Here is a 22956-nt window from a genome sequence, read left to right on the forward strand (position 1 = left end):
TCTTGCTTTGCATTAGCGTATGTGACCATTAAAGGAAAGATAAAGTGAAGCACTGGACTGTGCCCATAAGTGTAGGATCACAGGATATGAAGCTGCAGGATATCTCTAGTCCAGCCTCCTGCTCGAAGACGTGTCAGCTGCGAGGTAAGACCAGGCTCCTCAAGGTCTTAAAACATGGAAGGATTTAAAGAACTCCAGTAATACTGAGAAAAAGAGACTTACTGGAACTGTACAGGTTTTTGCAATCCAAAAGTTTGGATTTATACGTGATGTCGATTATTTTGTGGGGAAATTAGCATCTGTTTCATTACAATTGTGTGAAACAGTGTTAGTGAAATTGGAAACAGCCTGAACCATCACTCTTACATGAACTCTTCCCTGAGGGTTGAAAGCATTCAGTTTACTTCCTTCCCCTCTTGTTTTTATATTCCATGTGCATTTCCCGTTAGCTTTCAAGATGAGAAAATCTCCAAGCCAGTTCTGCTAGCAGGCTTATCTTGGATCCTGTTGAGATCCCAGCTGGTAGCCTCACAGGGAGCAAGGGTGGTGGTGGTGAGCTGTGGGGGGAGGCAGGAAAGAGGGGATTGCTTTCTAGGACTCTCTTTATTAGTGCTTTAAGCAGTGCCTAGGGAAGACCAAAATATGTATATGCTAGTAAGTCCATGTAAATTTTTTCTGGGCTGGAGGAGATATCTCACAGGGTTGGTACAGTCTTTCACCCTTCAGATATCTCAAGGACCCTCCTGAGAAAAAAATCTCTATATGGAGATCTCCTCACAAGGATGCTTTCCTTTAGATTCTTTCTCCTGCTGTTTCTAGTTTTCTGCATGAGACCTCACAAAGTGAAAGAGCAGCTTTTTTTTTTTTTTTTTCCCTTTGGAAAAATTTCTACGGTTCTAAGGTCCCATCTAGCAGTTTTGTTGCCTGTCCATCTCCTTCAGAATCACGCTGTCATAGCGATCCTGGATTTTTGGTACTTACTGATCACAAGCTACAAGATTAGTAGAAATTTCACAGTGAGTTAGGCAGCCTATTAGTGACTGAAAGTGAAGGTTATTACTTCGCATGCTAATTAGGAATTATTATTATTACCATTAAAGCTCAGATAGATATCTAGTATTCTGGATCCTCAGAAACTGGGCTTCAAAAGGTTATGAGATTCCTTCATTCCTGTTTAATCCAGGTGAAAACTACTTGCATAGAGGTTATTACGTTATTATTGCATTACGTGTATTAAAAACCTTTGATATGAAGCATATCCATGATATTTGGAGGAAAAATCTGAGGTGGAGAAGGAAGGAAGGTGGAGAAGAAAGGAAGAATTTCTGGTGTTTCCAGCATCCTATTTGGTAGTGGTACCAGAAAATGCATCTTCTGTAACTGTTGCCTGTTTTGATTCTCCTTTAAATGCTCTCTTTGGAAGCAAAAAATCTGTGAGATCTCTCCTCATTCCCCTTTTTCCTCTTGGGCGTGCCCTTGGGAGGAGGAGTTGGTGTGCTTGGCCCATCCACTCGGGTATGTGCAAAGCATAACAGCATTTCCTGGCTGCAGGCAAAGTGCATCACAAGGTTTTAATTGAACTCATTGAAATGAAGGGAGCAGTGGAAGGAGATAGAGAAAGGGGCTAGGACTGCTGAGAGATAAGCAGCCACTGAAGGCTAACACATTCCAGGCAAGCACGGCTCTGAATGGTTTCCTTGTGTTTGGCGAATTTCTCCTTAGAGAAAGACAGATCCAAAGTGCTCCGTACCTCACCCGAGGTTGGTTATAAAGCTGGGCTCTATAATGGAAATACAGATTATGCTAATTGAGATGAAGTTTTATCGTGCTAATGTGTATTTTACTCTTCTGTGTGCTCAAGTGCAGTGCGGGTCTAAGGGAGTTGGCAATGTCCTATTCATATGTAAAATGTTTTGAGGAATCTGTGGCTTGGAATATTTCAAAACGGCCGCTTGAAGGGATTCTTACATATGAAAGCAATATTATCTGTGTACAGCTTGTTGCAAACAGGGAGAGAAAGAAGAGTGTGTGAAAGCATCTTCCCAGCCTCTGCGTGTGGATTTACGGATCCTGCTGGAGGAAGGCAGGAGTGTGGCAGAGCTTCCACCAGGAGATGGAGGAGAGGGCGCCACGGGGGATGGATGTGGTCCAGCAACACTGTGCAGACCTGGACCCAGCCAGCTGAGGCAGAAACCGGCTGCTGGAAAAGTAAAGGATGTTGCAATGGAGTTGATTGTTTTCTCTGTGTCTTGGGATTACTTGGAGTTGAGAAGTATTAATCAGAACAGACTCTGGTAAGGTAGTAAGATAGCAAAGCCCAGCTGTGCATTAATTATTAGTCTGGACCTTTTGCAACTCAGAAGATCAGACCTTTACTATCTCTGGTACTCTTACTCCTTTTAATATCAGCATTTGGCCTTCACGTTGCCAAAGAAGTTGCATCCTTATTTTGTAAGGGGTCATCTTATCCAACAAGCTGCTGCCGTAATCCTCTTTGACATTACGAATGACTGCTCTGGAAGTGATTACTGCAGGATTTCATACTTTCTTTCCTGCTTACCGAATTTAGTGTAAAGAAAGTTACGGTGCATAAGCCACAGTAAAGAGCCACATCAAGAGGATGTGATCTCACTAAAAATATCAGGGGCACTGCTTCAGGGGCAATAAATCTTTGTCCATGTGGGCATGTTTGTAGAGCAGAAATCACCTGTGTCCATCCATTCTGCTTGTGTCAGGTCAGGTGTGCATGTGCAGGTAGCATTTTGCCCTGACAGTCAAGCTGAGGCCAAAAGATGGAGCATTTATGCTCTGGGTTAAAATCACTGCAGCAACTTTATTTTCTATTCTGCTTGGCTTGTGAAAAGACTTTGCTGTGCCTTTTAGTATATCTGTAGCAAACAGGACTTTGTGTTTCGTCTTCACTGCACATCTGTTGAGGAACAGCAAAGAAATAGTAGCTCAAATAGACTGCAGCTGCAGCAGCCATCTTTCTCATTTTGACCTTGATTCAAGATAAATGCTTTTAAAATTACAGCTTTCTAAAGAAACCTTCCTTCTTTAAAGGTTTTTCTCTCTCTCGCTCTGTTTTTTAAATGAGCTCATACATCATATTTTTAAAGTAGACTGGGACTGACAGTATTATGGAAATAGAGGGAAATATAGAGAAAAAAAAAAAAAAGAAACATCTTCTTATGTTTTAAGACAATGCAAATGTTTTTTCCCTGGACTTACATTTACATAGTTTTCATTTGAACTTACATCAGAGAAATGGGATATAGCCAACTATCTACAGGCTTGAAAACTTGGCTGATAAGAAGAACTGAGTAGAGTATTCAATTCTTTGCTATAAAGAGAACCCGGAGGCAGGTACGCCTGCTTGTGTTGTTATAATCAGTATCTAGTAACTGGGGGGAGGCATGTTTGGAAACCTGTAAGCTTCACTAGAAAATTTACAACCTTTCCAGATTATTGCAGCCTCATTCTTCAAAGAGCAAAAGAGCATGGCTAAGTTGTAGTGGAAAAGTAGGAAAAAGTATAATGACTAGAAGCAGAGTTTTTCTTTTCTCTTCCTTCCTTCCTTCCTTCCTTCCTTCCTTCCTTCCTTCCTTCCTTCCTTCCTTCCTTCCTTCCTTCCTTCCTTCCTTCCTTCCTTCCTTCCTTCCTTCCTTCCTCCTTTCCTCCTTTCCTCCTTTCCTTCCATCCATCCTAGATCCACAATGTTCCTTTGTGCATATTCATAATACATATTTATTTCTGAAATACACATGGTTAAAATTGGTCACAATTCCTTAGCCTCTTACTTCCTTTGTAGGGAGTTCCTTTTTTGGTATAGAAAAAAAAAGGAAAAAGGAAACCTTAAGTGGATGGTAAATGTATGTGTGTGTGTGTGTGTGTGTATATATATATATATATATATATATATATAGTTTATGAAGACTTAGAAATAATTCTAGGAGACCAGAAGTAGATCCTTTTCAATTTTGGGATATCTGGCATTGCTAACGGATGGCGTAAGCCTGGGAATACAAAATGATGAGCCTGCAGCTGAGGAGGTCAGCAATTCATCCAGAACTGACCCGTGAAATATTGCAATGTCAGGGAATCTGCATTTCATGCTATTGAAAACACTGTTGTATCAGACAAGTTCTGACCAATTCTAACACAGTCTGCCCTCACAAAAACTCCTTGCTGCATTAAAACAGCGTGTGCCAGTGTGGGACAGAGATGAACAAATCAGAGCTCTCCTAGTGTGAGAAGTAAAGCATATGGGAAAGTCTCTTGATGTAGGTTTGTGGATAATTTCATGAGACTTCTAAAGAAATTCCACATGGATTAACATTTTTAAAAAATTACTGGAAAAAAAAAGTTCCTCATTGTTCATTAGCAGGAAAGATGCTGTGTTAATTTATGCCACATGCAATGTCCGTAGGGTGGCCCGGGATCTAAGTCTCTGCATAATTTCACCCAAGGATATTAATTTCCCCACTGTGCCCAATTAAACCCATCCCCATGCTAATCTGAGAACAAATAGGATAAAATACAAATTTGTTTCTGGAAATTTGTCTAAAGCAAAAAGTAATTAAATCTCTCTCTATTCTTTGGAGGGCATTTACAACCTTTGCAATTAGTGATCAGAACTTAGAAACAAATGTTAAGACTCACTTCCTTGCTGTGCCAATATTTCTTTCATGCAGCTTCAGCCATCGGCCCATGTTGGCTTCCTGGTCAGTGGAAGAAGCCACCCCCAGAGGCATGTAGGTGAGCCGTCTCTGCAGCTGCGGCAGAGATGGAAGTAGGTACTTAAAAAAGAGCCTTAGAATAGACACCTCACTTCTGAAAATGAATGTGGCCTGCAACAACTAATTTGCTTTGTGCAAGCTTTTAACCTCAGTGCCTTTCTTTTTCTGAACTGCGAACTGAGAATTATTGCTTCACTAACTCATGGTCTCTGAACTAGTGACTTTGCTGTTCATGTCAGCAGAAATCATTCCACCACTTAGGTGTTGACCTTCTCTTAATTTTTCATCCTTCACTTTTATTGTATCCATCCACAGTCTTATTCCCGTAGGTGTCAATGGTAGATGAGTGGGAGTGGAAACAGCAGAGGAGGATTGGGTAGACGTGTGGAGTCAATGAACCTGTCTTGCTAAACCAAAATACATCATCCCCATTCCTCAGGTGAAGCTCTGAAATATCAAGCTTTTGGGATTTTTCTTTGCCATGTCCATAGAGCATGTAGCTCAGCAAGGTCTCTCGTTTGTCCTTGGGGCACAGTGGTGTTACATGTGGTAAGGTGCTCCGATCACAGGCTTCTGCTTGTTTCTCACACTGAATAAAACACTGTGTTTCCTGTTACTATAAGGCACGAAGCAAAATCTGGTTCTGCAGTAAAGAAAAAATATGGTTTCATTCTCTCCACTTAAGACTTCGGCATGCTCATATGCAATACCTAATCTGATTTTTACTTTTCAAAAAGAGATCTCCCAGCCTCCAACAAAAAGGCTGCAGTTTAGCCTTAGGAAAATTAAGGAGTCCAGACAAGAATCCTGTCATAAATCCTCGTACCTGTAGTCTTCAAATCAAGGACCAATAATTTAGTCTAAAATCTTCAGCTGAGTGCAGCAAATCACAAGGACCCAAACATCCCATAACATTACTATCCATCAGTTGATCTCTGTGAACTGTTGCTGAATGTTCATAAATGAGTGCCAGAGAGCTATCTGAAATGCTGGTACTGATGCTGCGGAGCCAGAGCTGTGTGCCAACATTTGCATTCAACCCGCATGCTCCTGGTCGCTGATTAAAAATTAACCCTTTCATCCTGTTCAGTGTCCTTAGCCTGATTAGTCTGTTGAAGGGATCTTAGGAATTTTAATGAAGTTTGAAATAGGGTAGTCTTTATTTGTGCTGAGTTTCTGATTTTGTCTGCAATTTGGACTTGGCTAGAGGGAACTCTTGCAGAGCAGATTGTTGTAAATTATTACAGAGGGCTTGTTTTCCCGAAGTACAACGAGACAGTTACTAATTATGAGCTTGTTCAGTGTGATTTTAGCAAAGGATCTGTGAAGTACGTGTAGAGGACTTTCCAAATTGCAAAAAATACAGTCCAAGAACCTCTGACAAACTGGAAAAGGGTGGTTCCTCGGGTCACTTACTTTAACTTCGTCCGGAGTTTCTTCATGCTTGAAGGGTGTTACGTGTGCAAAATATTGCCAGATTGAGACTTGCTTGGTCTGTATTCAAATAGTGACCAGTTTGTCCTGAACATAATTCTTGCCAGTACAGGTGGAATGGTGGTTTTATAATGTCTTTTACAGATGTATGCTTGTGATTGAGCTATGGATGTCTCAGTGTCTCTGAGAAAGGTGTTGGGTGTAGTGCTTGAATGTGTATTTCAATGCTTCATCATGTGTAGCCAGATAGAAGTAGTTTTCTCTGCTGCTTTGGGGTCGTATCAGAGGACAAACTGCGTCAAAATCTTCAGCCCAAGAAAATCTCTAAGCCTTCAAGAATGGGTGTACTTGAATCACTCTTACTTTGCATTAAAAATTGAGGAAGTTTGAGGACAGTAGCATGTTTGAACATATTAAAATGTTCTGATGCCACTATCTTGCCTGGGCCAAGCTATGCTGATTTTTCTGTCTTGGTTGGGTAGAGTGCATTTGGTCAATGATCAGCCCTCACCCAGTTGTGTAAGGCTCTAGGGGAAAGTACTATCTTATGTACCCGCTCATTGCTGTCAGTAAGATGTTGCTCTATGGAAAGCACTAACCCTGGCCTGCAAATGTCAGTGGTTTATTTCTTTAAAATAAGAATGGGATCACATTTTCAACAGGAGTCTCAACATACTGCTCTCAATGCCATATCTCACATTTTTTCCTCACAAGATGTCTTATATCCCAAAGAAGTGGAATGATTTATGTAAACAGCTTTCAACAATGCTGTATTAGGGAATTTCGTCTTTGTACTTTAGACCAACGAAAACTTAAATATTGATATGTCCGTGGATTTTTTTCTCAAATATTTGTAATATGAGAGAGTTAAGTGAGGTGGTGTTTTTGCATTTATTTCTTGTTGTCTTGCAAACCAGAAGTAAAAAGAATAATACAAGCAAAGTAAATGAAACATTACCAAGTAGGAAAGTGGTTGTTAGATAGCAAGCAGGGAACTTTTATACTACAGAAGGCTTGGAAATGGGAGCATTTGACATTTACTGGATTGTGGGATGGTAGTGGTATAGGTGCCTGCTGAATTCATGCCCTCAGCATTTCAAATGTCACTTATTTCTGCAAGTACAATGAAAGAAGTGGCAATTACTTTGTGTGGCTCTTACTGCAGTGTCCTTTGTTACTTGATTCAGCACAGACTTAGGAGAAAGGGTTTCACTTACGCTTCTGGTGCTTCGTAAGAAGGTGCCCTTTTGGATTCAAGTCTCCAAGAGTTTTGTTTCCTATGATTTTTTTACCCCTTTCTCTAGGTAGTCCCAGTGCTCACATACTGTTTCAGGCAAGTAATCTGCCTAGAGAAGTGTCATCGTATTCCCTCTCAGAATTTCTCTGTAGTTCCTGAGAGGGAGAGGCAGAAATTGCAGTGATATGGATTCTTTTTAGTATTTTCTCCAGCTGTTGTTCATCCTTTGGATATACCAAGGACCTGCCCTTCTGGGACCAGGTTGTTGGTCTCTCTCTCTCTCTCCACCTGCCCCCACTATTCCAGGCACAGTTTTTTTTAGCCAGGTGCAACCCAGAGGTGACACCTCCCCTTAGTACGATGCCAAGATCTAATAGGTGCCCTGCTGTGTGCATCCACTGTGTCATTTGTAGCCCTGCCCTTGCTCTGTCGGGTTCAGTGCCCATGGGACGTGGGGAGGAGATGCTGGTAATCACACCAAATGTTGGACCATGGCAGGAGCTTCAAAGGCTGCCTGGTCTGGATGGTGAACAGCGAGCTCTCGGTATGCTCCCAAGCTGTGCCTTTCCCAAGAGTGGTTTTGATTTGAAAGACATACATTTTAATTTGTAGTCATCTAATGGATTGAGATGGTAGGGAAACCTCTTTTTTCTGTGCAATCCTAGAAGTTTTGACTGGGTAGCACTGTGTTCTTGTGCTCACTGCAACTCACAGGTGAGATTGCTTCTCTTAATGCTGGTGGGCCCAGGTGCAGTTTTCTAGAAGTTGTACATGGATGCTTCTGTTCTGAGGTAATGCAAGGCCTGCTATCTATTTATATATATATGTATATGTACATAGGTAGTTATTATATTGATAAGCTTTCAGTTCAGCAAGGCTGTTTATCTTTCTTTCTTGAGAGACTAGTGCCTAGATGATGTGCTCTCCACAGTTACTATTAAATTAATGAATATTGATTGGGCTGACTCTAGTGAGATGGACCGAGACTGACTGCATTTTGGGCAAATCATTCCAGAAGAGGGAAGAAAGCTGTCCTTACAGTTCTCATATTTAAGTGACAAGCTAACAGTTCATTCAGTTGCCCAGTCCTGGCTGAATTCAGGGGACTGCTGATTCTGCTGCAGTATTAACACCACTCTTTAATCATTCAAGGCATTATCTACTGTTGTCAGCTGCTTCACGCACGTGGTGTGTATGAACGGGATCTTTTAATCAGTCCTGGGAGCCACGCGTGTGCACCACTTACCATTAGATTATAATTAACTATAATTATGGATGGAGATCAGCCCAAACCATGAAATGTAGATTTAGATATTTACTATGTTAATAAGAAGATTTGGTGAAGATAAAGGGCTTGATTTTTATTTTTCACTATCACAGTAGTGTGAAGGAGTCTTAGTCAAAATTAATATAACTGCCATTTCCACCCATCTTATGGTTTTCTTTCTGCAGATTGCTATAAATGAGATTCAGGCCAAAGAGGTCATGTCATTCACACAATAAAACACTGCCTCAGCGAAGCCGAGATGATAGAAAGCAGTTTGTAGAAAACCTGGGAGGTGTGTTTGTCCATAGGTGTGCCAGAAAGTCTTCTGTATAAACCATCTTGATAATTACTCACCTAAGGACAATTTTACAGAAGGCACGAGTGGGATTTCTGCTCAGGAAGGGGAAATGTTCCCCTTTGTTTCAATGCCATGGGTACGTTGCAGGCAGGAGCATTTTCCAGGTGTGCACAGCGGTGCTGAGTACAGCTGCACCAGCGCGTGCTGCTGCTGCTGCTGCCAGCAAGCGCCGTGCTAAGCTGCTGTGCTGCCATGCGAGCTCCACAGTCTTGTTCTCAAGGCTTTATTGAAGAAACAACCCAGTTAAGCAATGCTGGGAATCATAAAAAAAGATTTAATGGTTTTTATGAGTAAGGTCCTCCATTAGTATTTAGCTTTTGCTGGGGAGACAGCGGCTTTTGTTTGCTTGTTTACGTTTGGGAATCAAATCTCACACATTGTGCAAATAATTTAATCTTTATGGCTGCTGCTGCTGCATATAAAGTGTTGTTGTGTCGGTACCTGCTGGTTAAGTGAAGCAGGAAGGGATACATTTATGCACGTCACTGTTTACTGTATTTAATGGAAATGAAAAGTGAAGTAATAAATTAGGGAACAATATTCTTCTTCAGTTTGGAACAAAGAGGCGGTGTTCCAGGATCCTGGTTAATCAAAGCGCAGTGACCTGCACACGCTGAAGCTTTCCCCTCTCTGGTATTTAAGTGGAAATGGCGTGTTTGGCTGTTGACCCAAGGGCTCCGTTTTGGAAAGGTCTCTTGTGATGGCGAGGGGGCACCAGAACGGTGGTCGGGGCCCAGCTCCTAGTGCCAGAGCAGGAGTCAAGCGTTTGGGACAACCTCTAGGGGTGTCTCACATCCTCACTTCAGTGTCTTCTTCCTAAACTACTTCCAGACCCTGAAAGCTGACATTACTTACGTGATTGTTTTTTTTTTTTAAGCTTTAGTAGTTTTAAATGTTATTAAAGTTGACAGTTATGAAGGCGCATTGTGCTTGCTTTGCTGTTGTGGCAATACTGTGCCGTGTGTCTAAGCATTCTCAGAAGCTTATCAGGTATTTAAACATGTAAATGAAAATTATAGCCTCTAACAACATCGCTGTTCGAACTGTGAAGAAAATCAAAACATTTAGCCTGTTTGTTTACTAAGCACATACGCCCGAGTCCTGTTAGGGGATGCAGGGAATCTTTGTTTGCTCAGGGAAAAAGTGACACGACACATTATTCGATGATTACCTTCGATTTAAAAATAGATACGGAGTGAGTGAAGGAGACTATTATGTCTCCGGAGTGGAGCTGTGTACGGTGTTCTGTCTCTGCAGAAACTTTTACACTGGTTCATGCTTCTTGACATATCGATTATCATCACGTACAAGCCCTCTGTTTTAAAGCACAGCTTGACAGTATTCTCCAGCTCTCGGCCTGACACCTGCAATAGCATTTCTGTCAGTGGTGCAGTTCACAGCTGTTTCTACAGGACACTTCGGCAGTTTCCTACTAAAAACCTGGCAAGTGGTGGTAAAAGCGTGCCTGACTCTGCTTAGTGCCTCTGGATTCCCAGCAGGACCACCTCCTCTTTACTGCTCGCATCTCAGTTATAACTCAATGAGACAAGTTTCCCCTCATCGTGATGCCTGATGTGGGCATCTGCCTGCCTGATGCTCCTTCTCTAGCTAGCACAGCAAGTGGGGGGCAGAGGAGTGTTTTTTGGGGGGGGGATTTGGGCCAGGTGAGATCAGAAAGACAGCCAAGCTTTTGTTTTCCACCCTTGTAGGGTGTAGAGGGTGGTTGGAGCTGAATAGCTTCTTATTTAGACTTTTCAGACTGTGGAGGGCCTAACCTGAAACTGGTGATCTCTGTTTCTGCTGGGGCTCAGATCAAAATTTCTCATGGAAATGCTTCTGGATCAGCCCTTTGACAAAGCCTTTAGTTTGAAAGTCTGCGTGCCTCCAACTGGAATCCCATAGCGTATGTTGGTTTTTGGACCAGTCAAATATTCAGTTGCAATGCATAGAGCAAAATATAGTTGGGAGCAAGAAAGTGCGGGAATAATTGATTGTATATGCATCATGTACTGCTGAGTGTCTGTTCAAGGAGAAACCAAAGCTATAGGCCAAAGCTTTAAAATCTTATGTTTTAATATTAGGATCCTGGATACCTTTGTATGTAGGCTCAGAGAGACTCAAACATTGCCATTCAGAAATGCCAGTTGTAGGAGTTAATCCGACTGCTCCATGATGATCAGAGGAGCAGGTACCTACCGCGAATGAATTGAAAATCACATCATTTTGTCTTTGGTGCCTGTACCAGAATTTTGGGCCACCCAAGCTGAAAGATTTTGGATAACAGCTTTTATAAGACAGGAACCAGAGAGCTTTGTTTCAGTAGTTTCCATGGTAGATCAAATATTTAGCTCTTGGACCATTTCTATGGAAAGTAAAATTAGTAATTAAGACACAACATTGGCTGTGGAATCCCCTGATTTGTCAGAAAATGTCTTCTTGCCGTAGGCATTGCAATTGGTTACTGCTAACCAGTGTTGCTAACCTGTATTAATTTCAATTTCCTCTTGCAGTAATGCGTAGAAATCCATTTGGGATGGACATTTGCTGCCGGAAAGGATCCAGAAGCCCACTTCAGGAACTGTATAATCCCACCCAGGTGAGTGTCTTGTGGCTATAATCAAACTTTCCAGTCCAGAGTACAAATACAGTCTCGCTTAACTTAAATGTGTTTTGGTCTGTTTTATATCATTTATATGCAGTAGCTGCCATCTGCTTGGAGGAATGATCCTCAGGTCTGCAAAGCTGAGCCATAAAGTTCTACAGTTTGAGCTAAATGCCTGATTTTTGAAGGTTTTTAGTTGCCTAATGATGCAGACTCCTTTAAGTATTTTACTTAGGTACCTAAAAGCCTTAAGATAATATCTTTAGATCTCCTAGGTACAAGCTAAGGCTTCATAATTTAATTTGTCAGTCAATACACAGAGGGGCAGGGTGGGGTGAGAGCAAGAGTAAGTGACGAGACATTCTGTGCATGAAACAGTGAGTGCAGGAAGGCAGAAAATTACAATAATAATATATGAAAATTATCTGTATGGTAGCCAGCTGCCCTTCCTGTCCTGGTTCATTTCTTGTATGAGGTTGAGACAAACACAGTAGCTAACATGTCCTTACTCTACGCACTATTTGACACCTGATGGTCTTGGTGGGAGCCTACAATTATCTGAGTTCTTGTGACAAGCAGTGCAGGAAAGTTATCTGAAATTTGTGCTCCCATTTGTTCCTCTGGATCAATTTATTCCCTACATGTGGGTTGAATTGGCACATTCAGGAACAGCATTTCCTGTTGGCAACTGAGAGGAAGTGCTGCCATTGAGAGAAAATGCCAGCTGACTATTAAACATATTTATTAAGGTTTAACAACCGCCTATTATATATTTATACATCAATGAATACATTGAGTTTTACTAAATTGGCTGTTAAGGAAAGTGACTATCCCAATAAATCTAACTTGTTAGATTTAACAAGGCAGTAAATGTTTTAAATACTATTTGATTATGAAGAGACTGACTATATAGTGTGCAAAATGAAATCTAAGTGATTTAAAGTATTTATGTGAAGAATTGACAACAACTTAAAGATATGTGATATCTGATACGTGGTGGGGTAAAGCTCCATTTACTTGATTACGTTGTTTTTATGAACATACGCTGACTTACTAATTCAATTGGAATTCTGTGCATGGCTGGGAACATGAGTTTATCATACTAATATACTGGCCTTTATTGACCATTATAGAGTTAGCGTTGCGTAAATGGAAAGTGCATGTAAAAGCCCTGAAGAGGAGCAATCAAATGCTACAAAGGAAAAATATTAGAATTTGCAGGTTAAATTTAAAGATTTAAACACACTTTGCAGATGATCGAGAAGGGCGGGTAAGGGAAAAGAGGCTGGTCATTTAATTATTCTCTCTGGGGTCTGCAGTGTGTCATTAAAACCTCCTTGCCCTTTAATACTGTTAATGGCCATCCCGTAAGAGAGAAGCATCCCCATCCATTAAAGGGCTGTAATCCCAGAGCCCTTGCAAGCTTGGCCAACTCAAAAGGTTTTCTGAGCTTCCTGAAGCAGGGGATGCAGCTGGCAACTCCCTTACTGCCTCTCCTTCATTTCGGCATGCCCTGACCAAGTAAAGCATTGGCATGCCTTTCAGGGCTCTCTTAGGAGGCAGCCAGAAAAGTCAGTGTTTGAGTAATTGCAGCATTTCTTGCAGCTGATGTCATACTAAGCAGATGACGTTTTTCACGCTGAAGTGTTTCTGTCAGCTCAGTGCCATCCCTTCTTAATCAAACTTTTTAAGTTTTGTTTCTTTATTTGTTTTTAGAAGGCATTTGCTCACTTTTTGGATGGGGCTTTGGATGCTGCACTCAGTGCTGTAGGGACTAACAAGGCAAGCAAGTGCATGCAGAAACAAGAAAAGACAGCAAGAAGGGGCTGACACATAAAGCAACAGACTGGGGATGACCCCTGGAATATTTCTTCAAATGTGTGGGTCATATTTCTTTTTGCATTTTTGCCTGAATACCTGTCTTGCTTTTCTTAAGGTGGTGGAGGAGAGACTGGTCTGTATTTTGGCAGTGGGGTTCTTGGTTCTTGACCTCAGGAGTTCACCACCAGTTGTAAGGATGGCAGGGGAGATCAGACTCCTAATCTGTCTCTGCAGTTCCTTGCTGAAGCAGTCATGATCTACCATTTGTAAAATCAGCTCAGAATTCAGTAGAATAAATAACTTTATGATAAGACATTTTTTGGCCAAAACCTCTCTCTTACAGATATAAGTAATTAAAATACCTGTCAGATCTTCAACCCTTGACTTTCAAGAATTTGTTGGACTCCTGGTGTTGGGAGCCCACACTTTTGGGTTGGATGCTGATGGCTGTGTGTGTGCCATCACAGAAACCCTTTGGCACCCAGTTTAGCTGCTTCAGAGAAGTGGATTCAAAGAAGTAGATTGAGCAGATATTTGTAGTTCTCCTTGTAGTTCAAGGGAATCTGAACGATTCAAACATCATACTTAGGCTGCTGAAAGATGCCCTGCAGCTGTGTCTTTGGATTACCACAGGCTAGGTGCAGATGTAATTTTTTCATTGTAGGAAACTTTAAATATTTAATGTGTCCACGTGCATGTTTTTAACATGATCTAGTAATAGGAGTACCCAGCTGTGTCCTCTGCTACAGAGTGCAGCGTACATTTAATGTGCTTCAGGTTTCCTCACGTAGGCAGCAATGTGCAACCGTAATTCCTGCGGTTGTCTCCAGGACCCCCAGGAGAGTTTGGCAGGGGAGGGGACTTATGTAGCTTCCTGCTTTGAGATGGTTGGAGGGTCCCATAGGTCCTAGCTTGCAGCCCCCTCCTGGCTGTTCCCTGTCAGGGAAGATGAGAATATGGCTGTCAATTGAAATAAATGCCACATAGAGTCCATAATTATCTCTCAGATTTAAAATGCTGTAGTTTAATACGAGTAAGACTTTTCAACTCCGTGTTCAGCATCAGGTTGCACTGCCCTCGTAAAACCAGATGGAGAAAGGCTGATTTACACCAGCCAAGGATTTGACTACGGCTATTTACTGTGTTGACATATAACAGCCTCTCTGATCCTGCGCTGTTTTGTTTCCTTCTATGGAGTGGTTTTGGTTGTTTGCAGATGCCATCACTTGTCTCTTGGATCTCTTCTTGGTGGATGATTGTGACGAGAAAAAAGAAAAAGAAGAAAAGAGAAGAATTTGGCTTCAATAAATTCTAATAGAGCAATGAATTGGAGGTGACTGAAAGGGCGGCTTATAGGAGCTGAATTTCAGAAAATTGCAGTCAAATTTTCAGTGGACTGATCATAATTGTTCAGACGTTTGGTGGAGGACTTTGGAGGTCTTTTCTAACCTTAATGATTCTATGATTCTATGAGTTAGCAATGAATTAGGACTAAATTAAGTGTCTGTAACAAAGCCCATGTGTTATTTATGTCTTAGTTGAGTACCTGGCCTTTTGATTATTGTAAAAGTAGGAACAATGCTTTTGCTCTTTTGCCTGTTGTAATAGAGCAGAAAGTGAGAAGTGCATTTGTCTGTGGACAAAAGATTTATTTTCTAGGGCATTTATTGCAAGATTTTTCATGAGCACTAATACACCATGAGGGAAAGAAAAGTCAATATAACTGAACTGGATTTACACTGAGTAAGCAGATTTCCAGGCTGTGGTCCTCAAGTACATGAAGACATGTCTCTGAGACCCTGCTGTCATTTTTTTTCTTTCTTTTTCAGTTAGAGGTTTACTAATAAGGTGCAGAGGTACCCATGCCAAATTTTGAGGGCTGAAATGCTGCATTTCTTTAATGGGTTTGTTAAAAAGCCAGCTTGGATCCGTATTAAGTAGAACTATATTCCTTCTGCCACATTGTTGTAATGGAAAAAGAAAGAGCATTCAGCACACAACAAGTAGCAAAAGAGAAAATCTAGATGTAACTTGACACAGTTGAAGAGACTTACAGGAATGTGACATAAACTTGCATTGTATATTGATTTTTTATTTATTTATTTATTTTTGGGGTATACCAAACCCCAAGAATTTAAGGACATGGGTAAACAAATAGTTGCAAAACTTTTTCTTAGAAGACAACTTATGCAGCTGTGTCTTGTAATTTGCATAACTGAGTATAAGCCCATTGCTCCAAAAATAACAGATAATTGTGGATCAGCCCATGGAGCTGGAGTCACCAGAAGTTCAGAATTGGGTAACATCATACTTGAGGCTTGTACACATTTGTGGTTGGCATTGAGCTGTTCGGTGTAATGAAAGCGCTACCAAATTACAGCGAATTGCAAGCCAAAATAGACCCGATGTTAAAGGAAAGGGAAATTGTTGCATCTTTAAGTTAGAATTTGTCTTCTAGTTGTCAAAATTAACACCTAAGTCCCAGGAAATCATTGTCTGGTCTAACTATCTAGACTGTTGTGAGGAGCAAAGCAGAGATACAGTCCTGTATGCGTTAGGATCCACATCCCAAGGATAAGTTTGTTTCAGTTTCTAGTTTGACATTGCCTAACTAATACATGAGTCGACATGACCGTTTCACCAAAGGTCAAACTGTTTGCCATTTGTTATTTTCCTTTTCAAACACATTTCTTTTTGTTGAGGAGCTGCATTTCTAGGTGGCTGATTTTTGTGGTAGCTGGAGCCAGGATGTTTAGTGCTTTGCTAAACCTGGTGAGTCACAACTGTGGACCTCACATTGCCTTTCTGTTATGAAATTATATTGGATTGTTTTGGAGCAGTCGTTCCAAAATGACCCACTTCTTTTATTACTTCCACTCCTTTTCTCCCCTGCCTTCCTGCCAAGTGCAAAGAAAGTGAGCGGTTGCCTTCCTGCTCACAGACAGTGTTTATACATCCTCAGCCACCTCAGGCTGCGAGTGCTCCTTTTTTGGAGATGCCGCATGATTATCTGTGGCTCAGGCTGTCTGGATAGCATCTGCAAACATCAATCCAGTTCAGCCCACATCGCTTAACTTTCATCTGGGTTGGTACTTTCCTATCGTCAAGGTGATCTCAACTCACTAGGATAGCTCTGTGGGTGACTGTGACTGTTCCCGGACAGAAGTTTGTGGTGAGCTTTGCGGTCAGAGCTTTGTGTATGTGTTGCCCACAGCACTTTGAACTGAAGGTTCAAATGCCTAAAAACCCGTATTTCTGCCCTTGATGAGCCTGAGGTACCGAGCACTCAGCAGTTTGTTTCTGTGTGCAACAGCTTCTTGTAGAAGTATAAGAAGTAAAGGGCAGTCATTGAATATGATGAAAAGTCCAGATTATGTGTGGTTTTGTCTCTGTCAGCAGGTGACCAGGACAGACTACAAGAAGGATAAACAAATGATGATAATCTGCTAACACACAAAAGCTCATGAGCTTCCTGAGGCAGGCACATGTCTTCCTTCATCAGTTATACCATGCAAGAAGAACCCGAGGTGCCAAACCACTATGGCGGTGAAGAGGAGGGGAAAAATATTACTTTCCAATTTCAGTAAGACAGGAGGATTACATCAGTGCTATACACTTAACTTTTCTCCCCTTTTCATAAATGTATGTGTATGTTCTGGCTGCCTTATTTCCTCCCACGGACAGCAGTACAGATACCCTAATGTGAACTTTGAAGTACAAGAAATAGCGAGGCTTATCTAAAGAGCAAAAGGTTAGAAATTATTGATGCTTTGCAGTTGAGATGAATAGTCATAGGTGTTCATGTGTTCTTATGAGGGCAAGAAGTGGCCCCAAAGTTTAACCAGTACTGAAAACGTACATTGTGTGGTTGATGCTGATCTTTGTAGGCAGATTCATGCAGATAATAACAGCATGGTAAGTGCAGTTCTTAGTCTCAGTATATGATTGATCATAGATTAAAAACTCCTTAATGGAAAAGATGCAGAATGGAGACATAGGGAAGAAAATTCAGTGTGCAGTGCCAAACTTTGGGAACGTAATCCTGTTGGTAAACAACAATATTGTATCTAATTATCCTCCCTTGCTGTAGCAGATGCCTGCTGATGAAAGAAGAGGTAATTGATTTACTCTGTGGATGACTTCGTATGCAAAGACATTACTTACTGTCGTGCTTGCAAGTCATAAAACAGCAGCTGGACTGGGATGAAATATTACGTTAACCTTAGGAAAAAAAAACCTGCACCAGTGAGAATGCTTTGTTATTAATTACTGATTACAAATGATAAGAGCCTGTTTTAGATGCTGGGGAAATGGCATAGGGAGGGGAGGGGAAGATTTCAGGTACAGTGTGCTTCATAGATCATTCCTTGAGACATGATGGATGCCTTTGTAAGTCAAGAGGAATTAATCAGACAAGTATGTACAGTAACTACCAGTACTTAAGGCCAGAATTATCCTCAGGACAAGCTCATTCAAGTTACTGCAGTGCATTGAGATGAATTTTTAGTCACCTGTGTTTAATAGAAGACTTATTACTTGCACAAAATGAAAAAGTACAATTGTCACTCAAAATAGCTCTGATTTCCCTGATAGGAAAAGAAGCAGCAGAGATCTCTTACAATTTCTCCAGTTCTTGAGTCATCTTTTATTACTTTGAGAGTATATGAGTTTAATTATAAAGGCTTTCTGGAGGCATGCAATTATGAGAAAAAGATTTAGTAATACAGGAGACGTGGCCAAAAACAAAAGGCTTGTATGTGTTGGAGGGGGGGGATAACACAGTTTTCAGATCTGGACATCTGTATGTGATGTCTGGACTCCCTATTAGACAATTGCCTAAACCCACTTGTGCAGCGGGTGGAAAGGAAACCTGGGCTGTAGCACACTGATCCAGTGCCTGACCAGCATCAGTGAAGCTTTTTGTGTTTAATTCTCTCCAAATGAGAGACTGATTTGGTCATGAACATGATGGTTCAGTCAAATGCTTGCTCGGAACCAAGTAGCATTCAAATGGGGAACCTGCCTATCTCTGCATTATGTTCCTTTCTTTCCTCCCCAGCTGAAAGTTTCATGCCAATTTGACCAGTGATGAAAACACAAATAATTATACCTCAAAATGCAGAGGGATGTGGCGGTTTGGAGAATTGGGAGGCAAGGGGCGGGAGGGGGAATATCATTGTTCACAAACTGGTGTAATGACGACAGATTTCTGCCACCTGCTCCTGTGGAGACAGTGCAGGATTTCTGCCTGCACTTAGCAAGCGCTCCAACATCCCTGGCTAAACTGCCGTATCCTAATATTCTCAGTCTAGACCTTGTAATTATTTACAGTGTAGCCTCTCTTGCTCATTTCTGGTGCAGATATTTTCTGGGCAGCTTTCTCCACTGTGTGTAGGGTAGCAACCATATTTGTCTAAACACTTGCTTTTTTTTTTTTTCTTACTGCAGTCTTTGTAATCAAAGAGGTTTCTTAACTCAGTGCAGCAGAATCGTAGACTGCTTGCAGCAGGGCAGGACGATCTCTGCAAATCCCAGGAGCCCAGCTACAGCCTCTCTCTCTCCCTCTCTCTCTAAGGAATTGTAAAGTATCCCAGTAGGCATAATAATGAAAATGAGAGAAGACAGACACTACTCTACTGGTATTGTAATTCTCATTTACTAAATAACTTGACAATTAAGGAGGAGTGGAAGAAGTTGTTAAAAATTGCAGTTATTTTCAAGAGATCAGATTCCCCAAGTCTCCTTTTTACAGACTTACTGTATCTGATGCAGCACCTGTAGACCTGCGAACTGACCTGTAATGTTCATTGATGGACTTTAGGTCTGTACAATATAAATTCACCTCAGTAATGTAACTAGCTGCACCTTACTGAAGCTTTCTTCAAAACGCAATAATTTGCTTCTCTGATTATGCACACAGGTTCAGAATTTCTCCTCTGTAAATAATGCAGACGAGGCAATGTTAAAATATTGCCTCTTGAAGGATGTGGATGCAGAAGTCACTGCATTTTGGCACTTATGTGCTAAGGAACTGAATGGTACTGCTGGGAGGCAGGCTGTAGAGTTTTTGCACAAATGTGTGTAGGCAGTTAAATCAAGCACAGATTGTCTAGTGACATTTTCCAGGTAAGTTTCCTCTTTGCAGAAGTCTGAGCTCTATAGCAGGCTCTTTATTAAGTCATGTCATGGTGATCTGTGACGTGATCTTACAATAGAGTAAGACCTGTGGTGAAGACCTTGTGTGCTTCTCTGTTTGTCTGCAAAAATAAGAAAACTGTACCTTGCCCTGTCAATCCTGTTTGTCTGACATCCCCAGACCTTCATGACGGCAGTAATTAAGAGTGGAGCAGAAGGATGGTGGGGGGACGACATGGCACAGGCTGTGGTGGTCAGGGCAGGAGAAGCAGGGAGCTGAACCTTTGGGAGCAGAAGTCACAGGGGTTCCCCTAGGACTGGGAAATGCTGTCAGTGCTGGCTGCTGGGCTTAGTTTCTTGTTTTCTTCTTTAATCATCAGCCTGAAAGATCAGTTGCTTAGGTAGTCATCACCTGGACCAGCCACACTTAAATGGCTTTTAGTCACTAGCTTTCAGACCTTGCTTCTTACCGATCTGGAGGAGATGTAAAACGAACAGGAAATATAAGGGGGGTTTATAAAGTAATATCTATACATCATTTGAATTCAGCAAAAACAATGTTTGTACTGCATATGTCTTTTTTTTTTTTTTTTTCCCTAGTAAAACAACACTAGCAATTGTATGGGAGCCACTCAAGAAGGTCTTTGTTGCTTGACCAACCTGTAACAGTCACATGTCTCGGTGTGGATAGGATATTTTATGTTTGAACTATTCCTACATTTACAGGACAACGTAAAACTCAGTGGAGAAATGTGGCAAAAATCTATTTCCTTCACACTGGGACTATAATGTAGTTGCACTGGAGGGGTACACTGTCTTCATATTCTCATTTTCCATTATGCTGTCAGTGTAGATGCTTCTGTCCATTCATAACCTTGGGAGAAAAGTGAAACCTGATCTCTTGAAAATTGATGGCAAAACTCCTAGGCTCTGAAGAGGCCAAACTTTTAGTTAAAAGATCTGATCCAGGGGATCAGAAGGGAGCTATAATTGCAGCCATTGTTTTATCTGCCCTTTTGACCATTCTATATATTCTGTTGCAGTAGGAAATCCTGAATGGTGTAAATCTGATGGTGAAGAGATTCCCCCTCCTCTCTCCCCCCTTTTTTCCTGGTGGTGAGATGACTATAGCCAAACCAAAGAGTGTTGGCAATCTTACAGTGCACTGAAGTTTATATATATTTCTGGTGCCTGGAAAATCCAGGAAGGGGTGTTTCTTTCATTTCAATCTTAAATCACATCTGAACACTATTCTGAGTGTGGTTTCTGCAAAGAGCTAAAAGCAAAACATGCGGTAAAAAATCACTATATTCCCGCAGCCAGAATTGCACTGAGATTACATGGCTGCATGGCAAATTAGCAAGCCTCTGTAGCTATCAAACTGATGCCCTAATATAAATCTTTCCCCTCCTCCCTGTAAACGTGGGCTGTGTCTTTTAGATCATTTTGGACAAGCATCTGGGGATGAGTAAGGGGAAGTGGATATTAATTCAATTAGAGGACAGAAGATGAACGTACAAGCTGGCGTGGGGAATTGACAGCGGGAGCTGAAGTAACAAAGATATCTTTAGCCAGGAGAGGACAGTTTCATCTATTCAAGTCATGCTTGACTTTTGCCATGCATACATTTGACTTATGAAACGTTGGTTGAAGGAGTTGTATTTACATAGCAATATAGTTAATGTCATATTTTGGGAACTAAGCCTTGATGTCAATAGATGGATGGAAAGCTGGAGAGCAGATGCACAGTGGTAGCTTTCAGTTCATTTTGATCCATTAAATATTCATAATAAGCTCAGCTGAAGGAGAAAAGAAATGTTTCATTGAACTGGGAAGGAGAAGCTGAAATCGCTGGAACTCCTCCAAAGCGTAACGTCTTACTTAATGTGAATTGAATGAAAGTTCCTGTGGTGAAGGTGAGATGCAGTCCTGGGTACTTCCACAATTGCTGCTTTCTTCCTTGAAGAGATTGTTGTGCCAATGACATCACTCTGTAAAATAATGGCCAAGAATTACTACTTTGAGCAGTTTATGTAGGCACGGCGCAGGCTTTTTCCTTTTTTTTTTTTTTTTTTTCCCTATAGCTTTGGACATACAAAAGCCTGTGTAAAGACTGTCCTATAGTTAAATGCCACATATTTACAGCCTGGTAACAAATCCTTCCACACCACACTTTCCAGGCACGGACACGCTGTCACTGAGCAGATGAATCCCCTACTTGCCCAGGGAGAGCTTGGCCTCCTTCGAGGACTCAAGGGCTCCGGGGTAATGCTTAGAGCTGTATATACAAACGTGTGCTTGTCTGTATGACTGAGAGTAACTCTTAGACTGCAGAAAGCTTAGTGTTGGGTGCGCTGGTGTCACACGAGGCCCAGCCGCCTCACAGCCCGCTGCCTCATGGCCTCGCTGGGCTGGCTCGCGCCTCACGCGGAGCTGGGTGAGGCAAGCGTGCGCCCGCAGGGCAGGCGCGCTCCGGCTGCCCTCGGTGCAGCTGGGGTTGTCTGCTTTGTGTCATGTAAACACGGGTTCATAAACTGTCCTCGAGTTCACAGCTGTGCGCAGGGAGGGCTGGCTGTTTCTTTGCCAAGATGTACTTCTGTCATCCTGCCTTTCCTCCTCCTCCTCCTCCTCCTCCCCATTTCCTCCAGCCTTGAGGTCTCCTGCTCGGTCTAATGCCTTTAACTCTGCTCAGTCTCCTTCTCCCATTCCCACCACTTTATCTTACAAAGACTAGAATATTTTTACATGGGGTACTCTGCAGGTTTATGATCATGGCTTTATCACAAAGTGCAGCCAGCCAGTGGGAGAGCGAGGGCAGACAGTTGATGGCGAAGCAGACAGAGAGGAGAGACTCGTCTCTGAAAATTACGCTCTCATTTATTTGTTTATCTTCAGTCGACCACTGCAAAAACAGACCAGGCAAAGGAAGAGATATTTGTCTGTCTGCTGCTAAAGAGAGCTCAATGACTTGCTCTGAGTTTATAACAGGCAGTATTGCTTTTAATGAGAACACAGAAAAAATCTGTTGTGTCAAGAAAGTAATGGCAGGCCAGGTCGTGTGCTTATTAAAAATGGAGAGAGCCTGAAAAAGAAGCAGTGTCAGATCTGCGGCTTCACCTCCGACAACCTCTGAAAAAGTCACGGGAGGCTGAGATGTAAATGCATCAAAGGGCTTTGTTTTCCAGAGGGATGTAACAGATCTCTCCATGCATCCTGCTTACGACGGCTGAATTGCACAGCTGCGGAGGTGCAGCAGGCAGATCGGTGGAGCTCTGAAGCATCACCTTCCTGCCTTGCACAGGGTATCGTCATGTCCTTGTCCTCTTTGACAGAGCCTCTTCAATTTTCACTTGGGATGCTAAG

The 22956-nt window shown here is 41.8% G+C and overlaps 1 protein-coding gene across 2 annotated transcripts in view; it reads left to right on the forward strand.

The window, feature by feature from the left end:
- Positions 1 to 22956, forward strand: part of CHST11 (carbohydrate sulfotransferase 11) — a 169855-nt gene that overhangs the window by 63102 nt on the left and 83797 nt on the right. For both annotated transcript variants that reach the window (XM_068664346.1, XM_068664338.1), the window contains exon 2: positions 11546 to 11631. In XM_068664346.1, coding sequence (XP_068520447.1) covers positions 11546 to 11631 — 86 coding nt within the window. The remainder of the gene's footprint in view (positions 1 to 11545; positions 11632 to 22956) is intronic.

This window comes from Anas acuta, chromosome 1, assembly GCF_963932015.1.
Source record: "Anas acuta chromosome 1, bAnaAcu1.1, whole genome shotgun sequence".
NCBI lineage: Eukaryota > Metazoa > Chordata > Aves > Anseriformes > Anatidae > Anas > Anas acuta.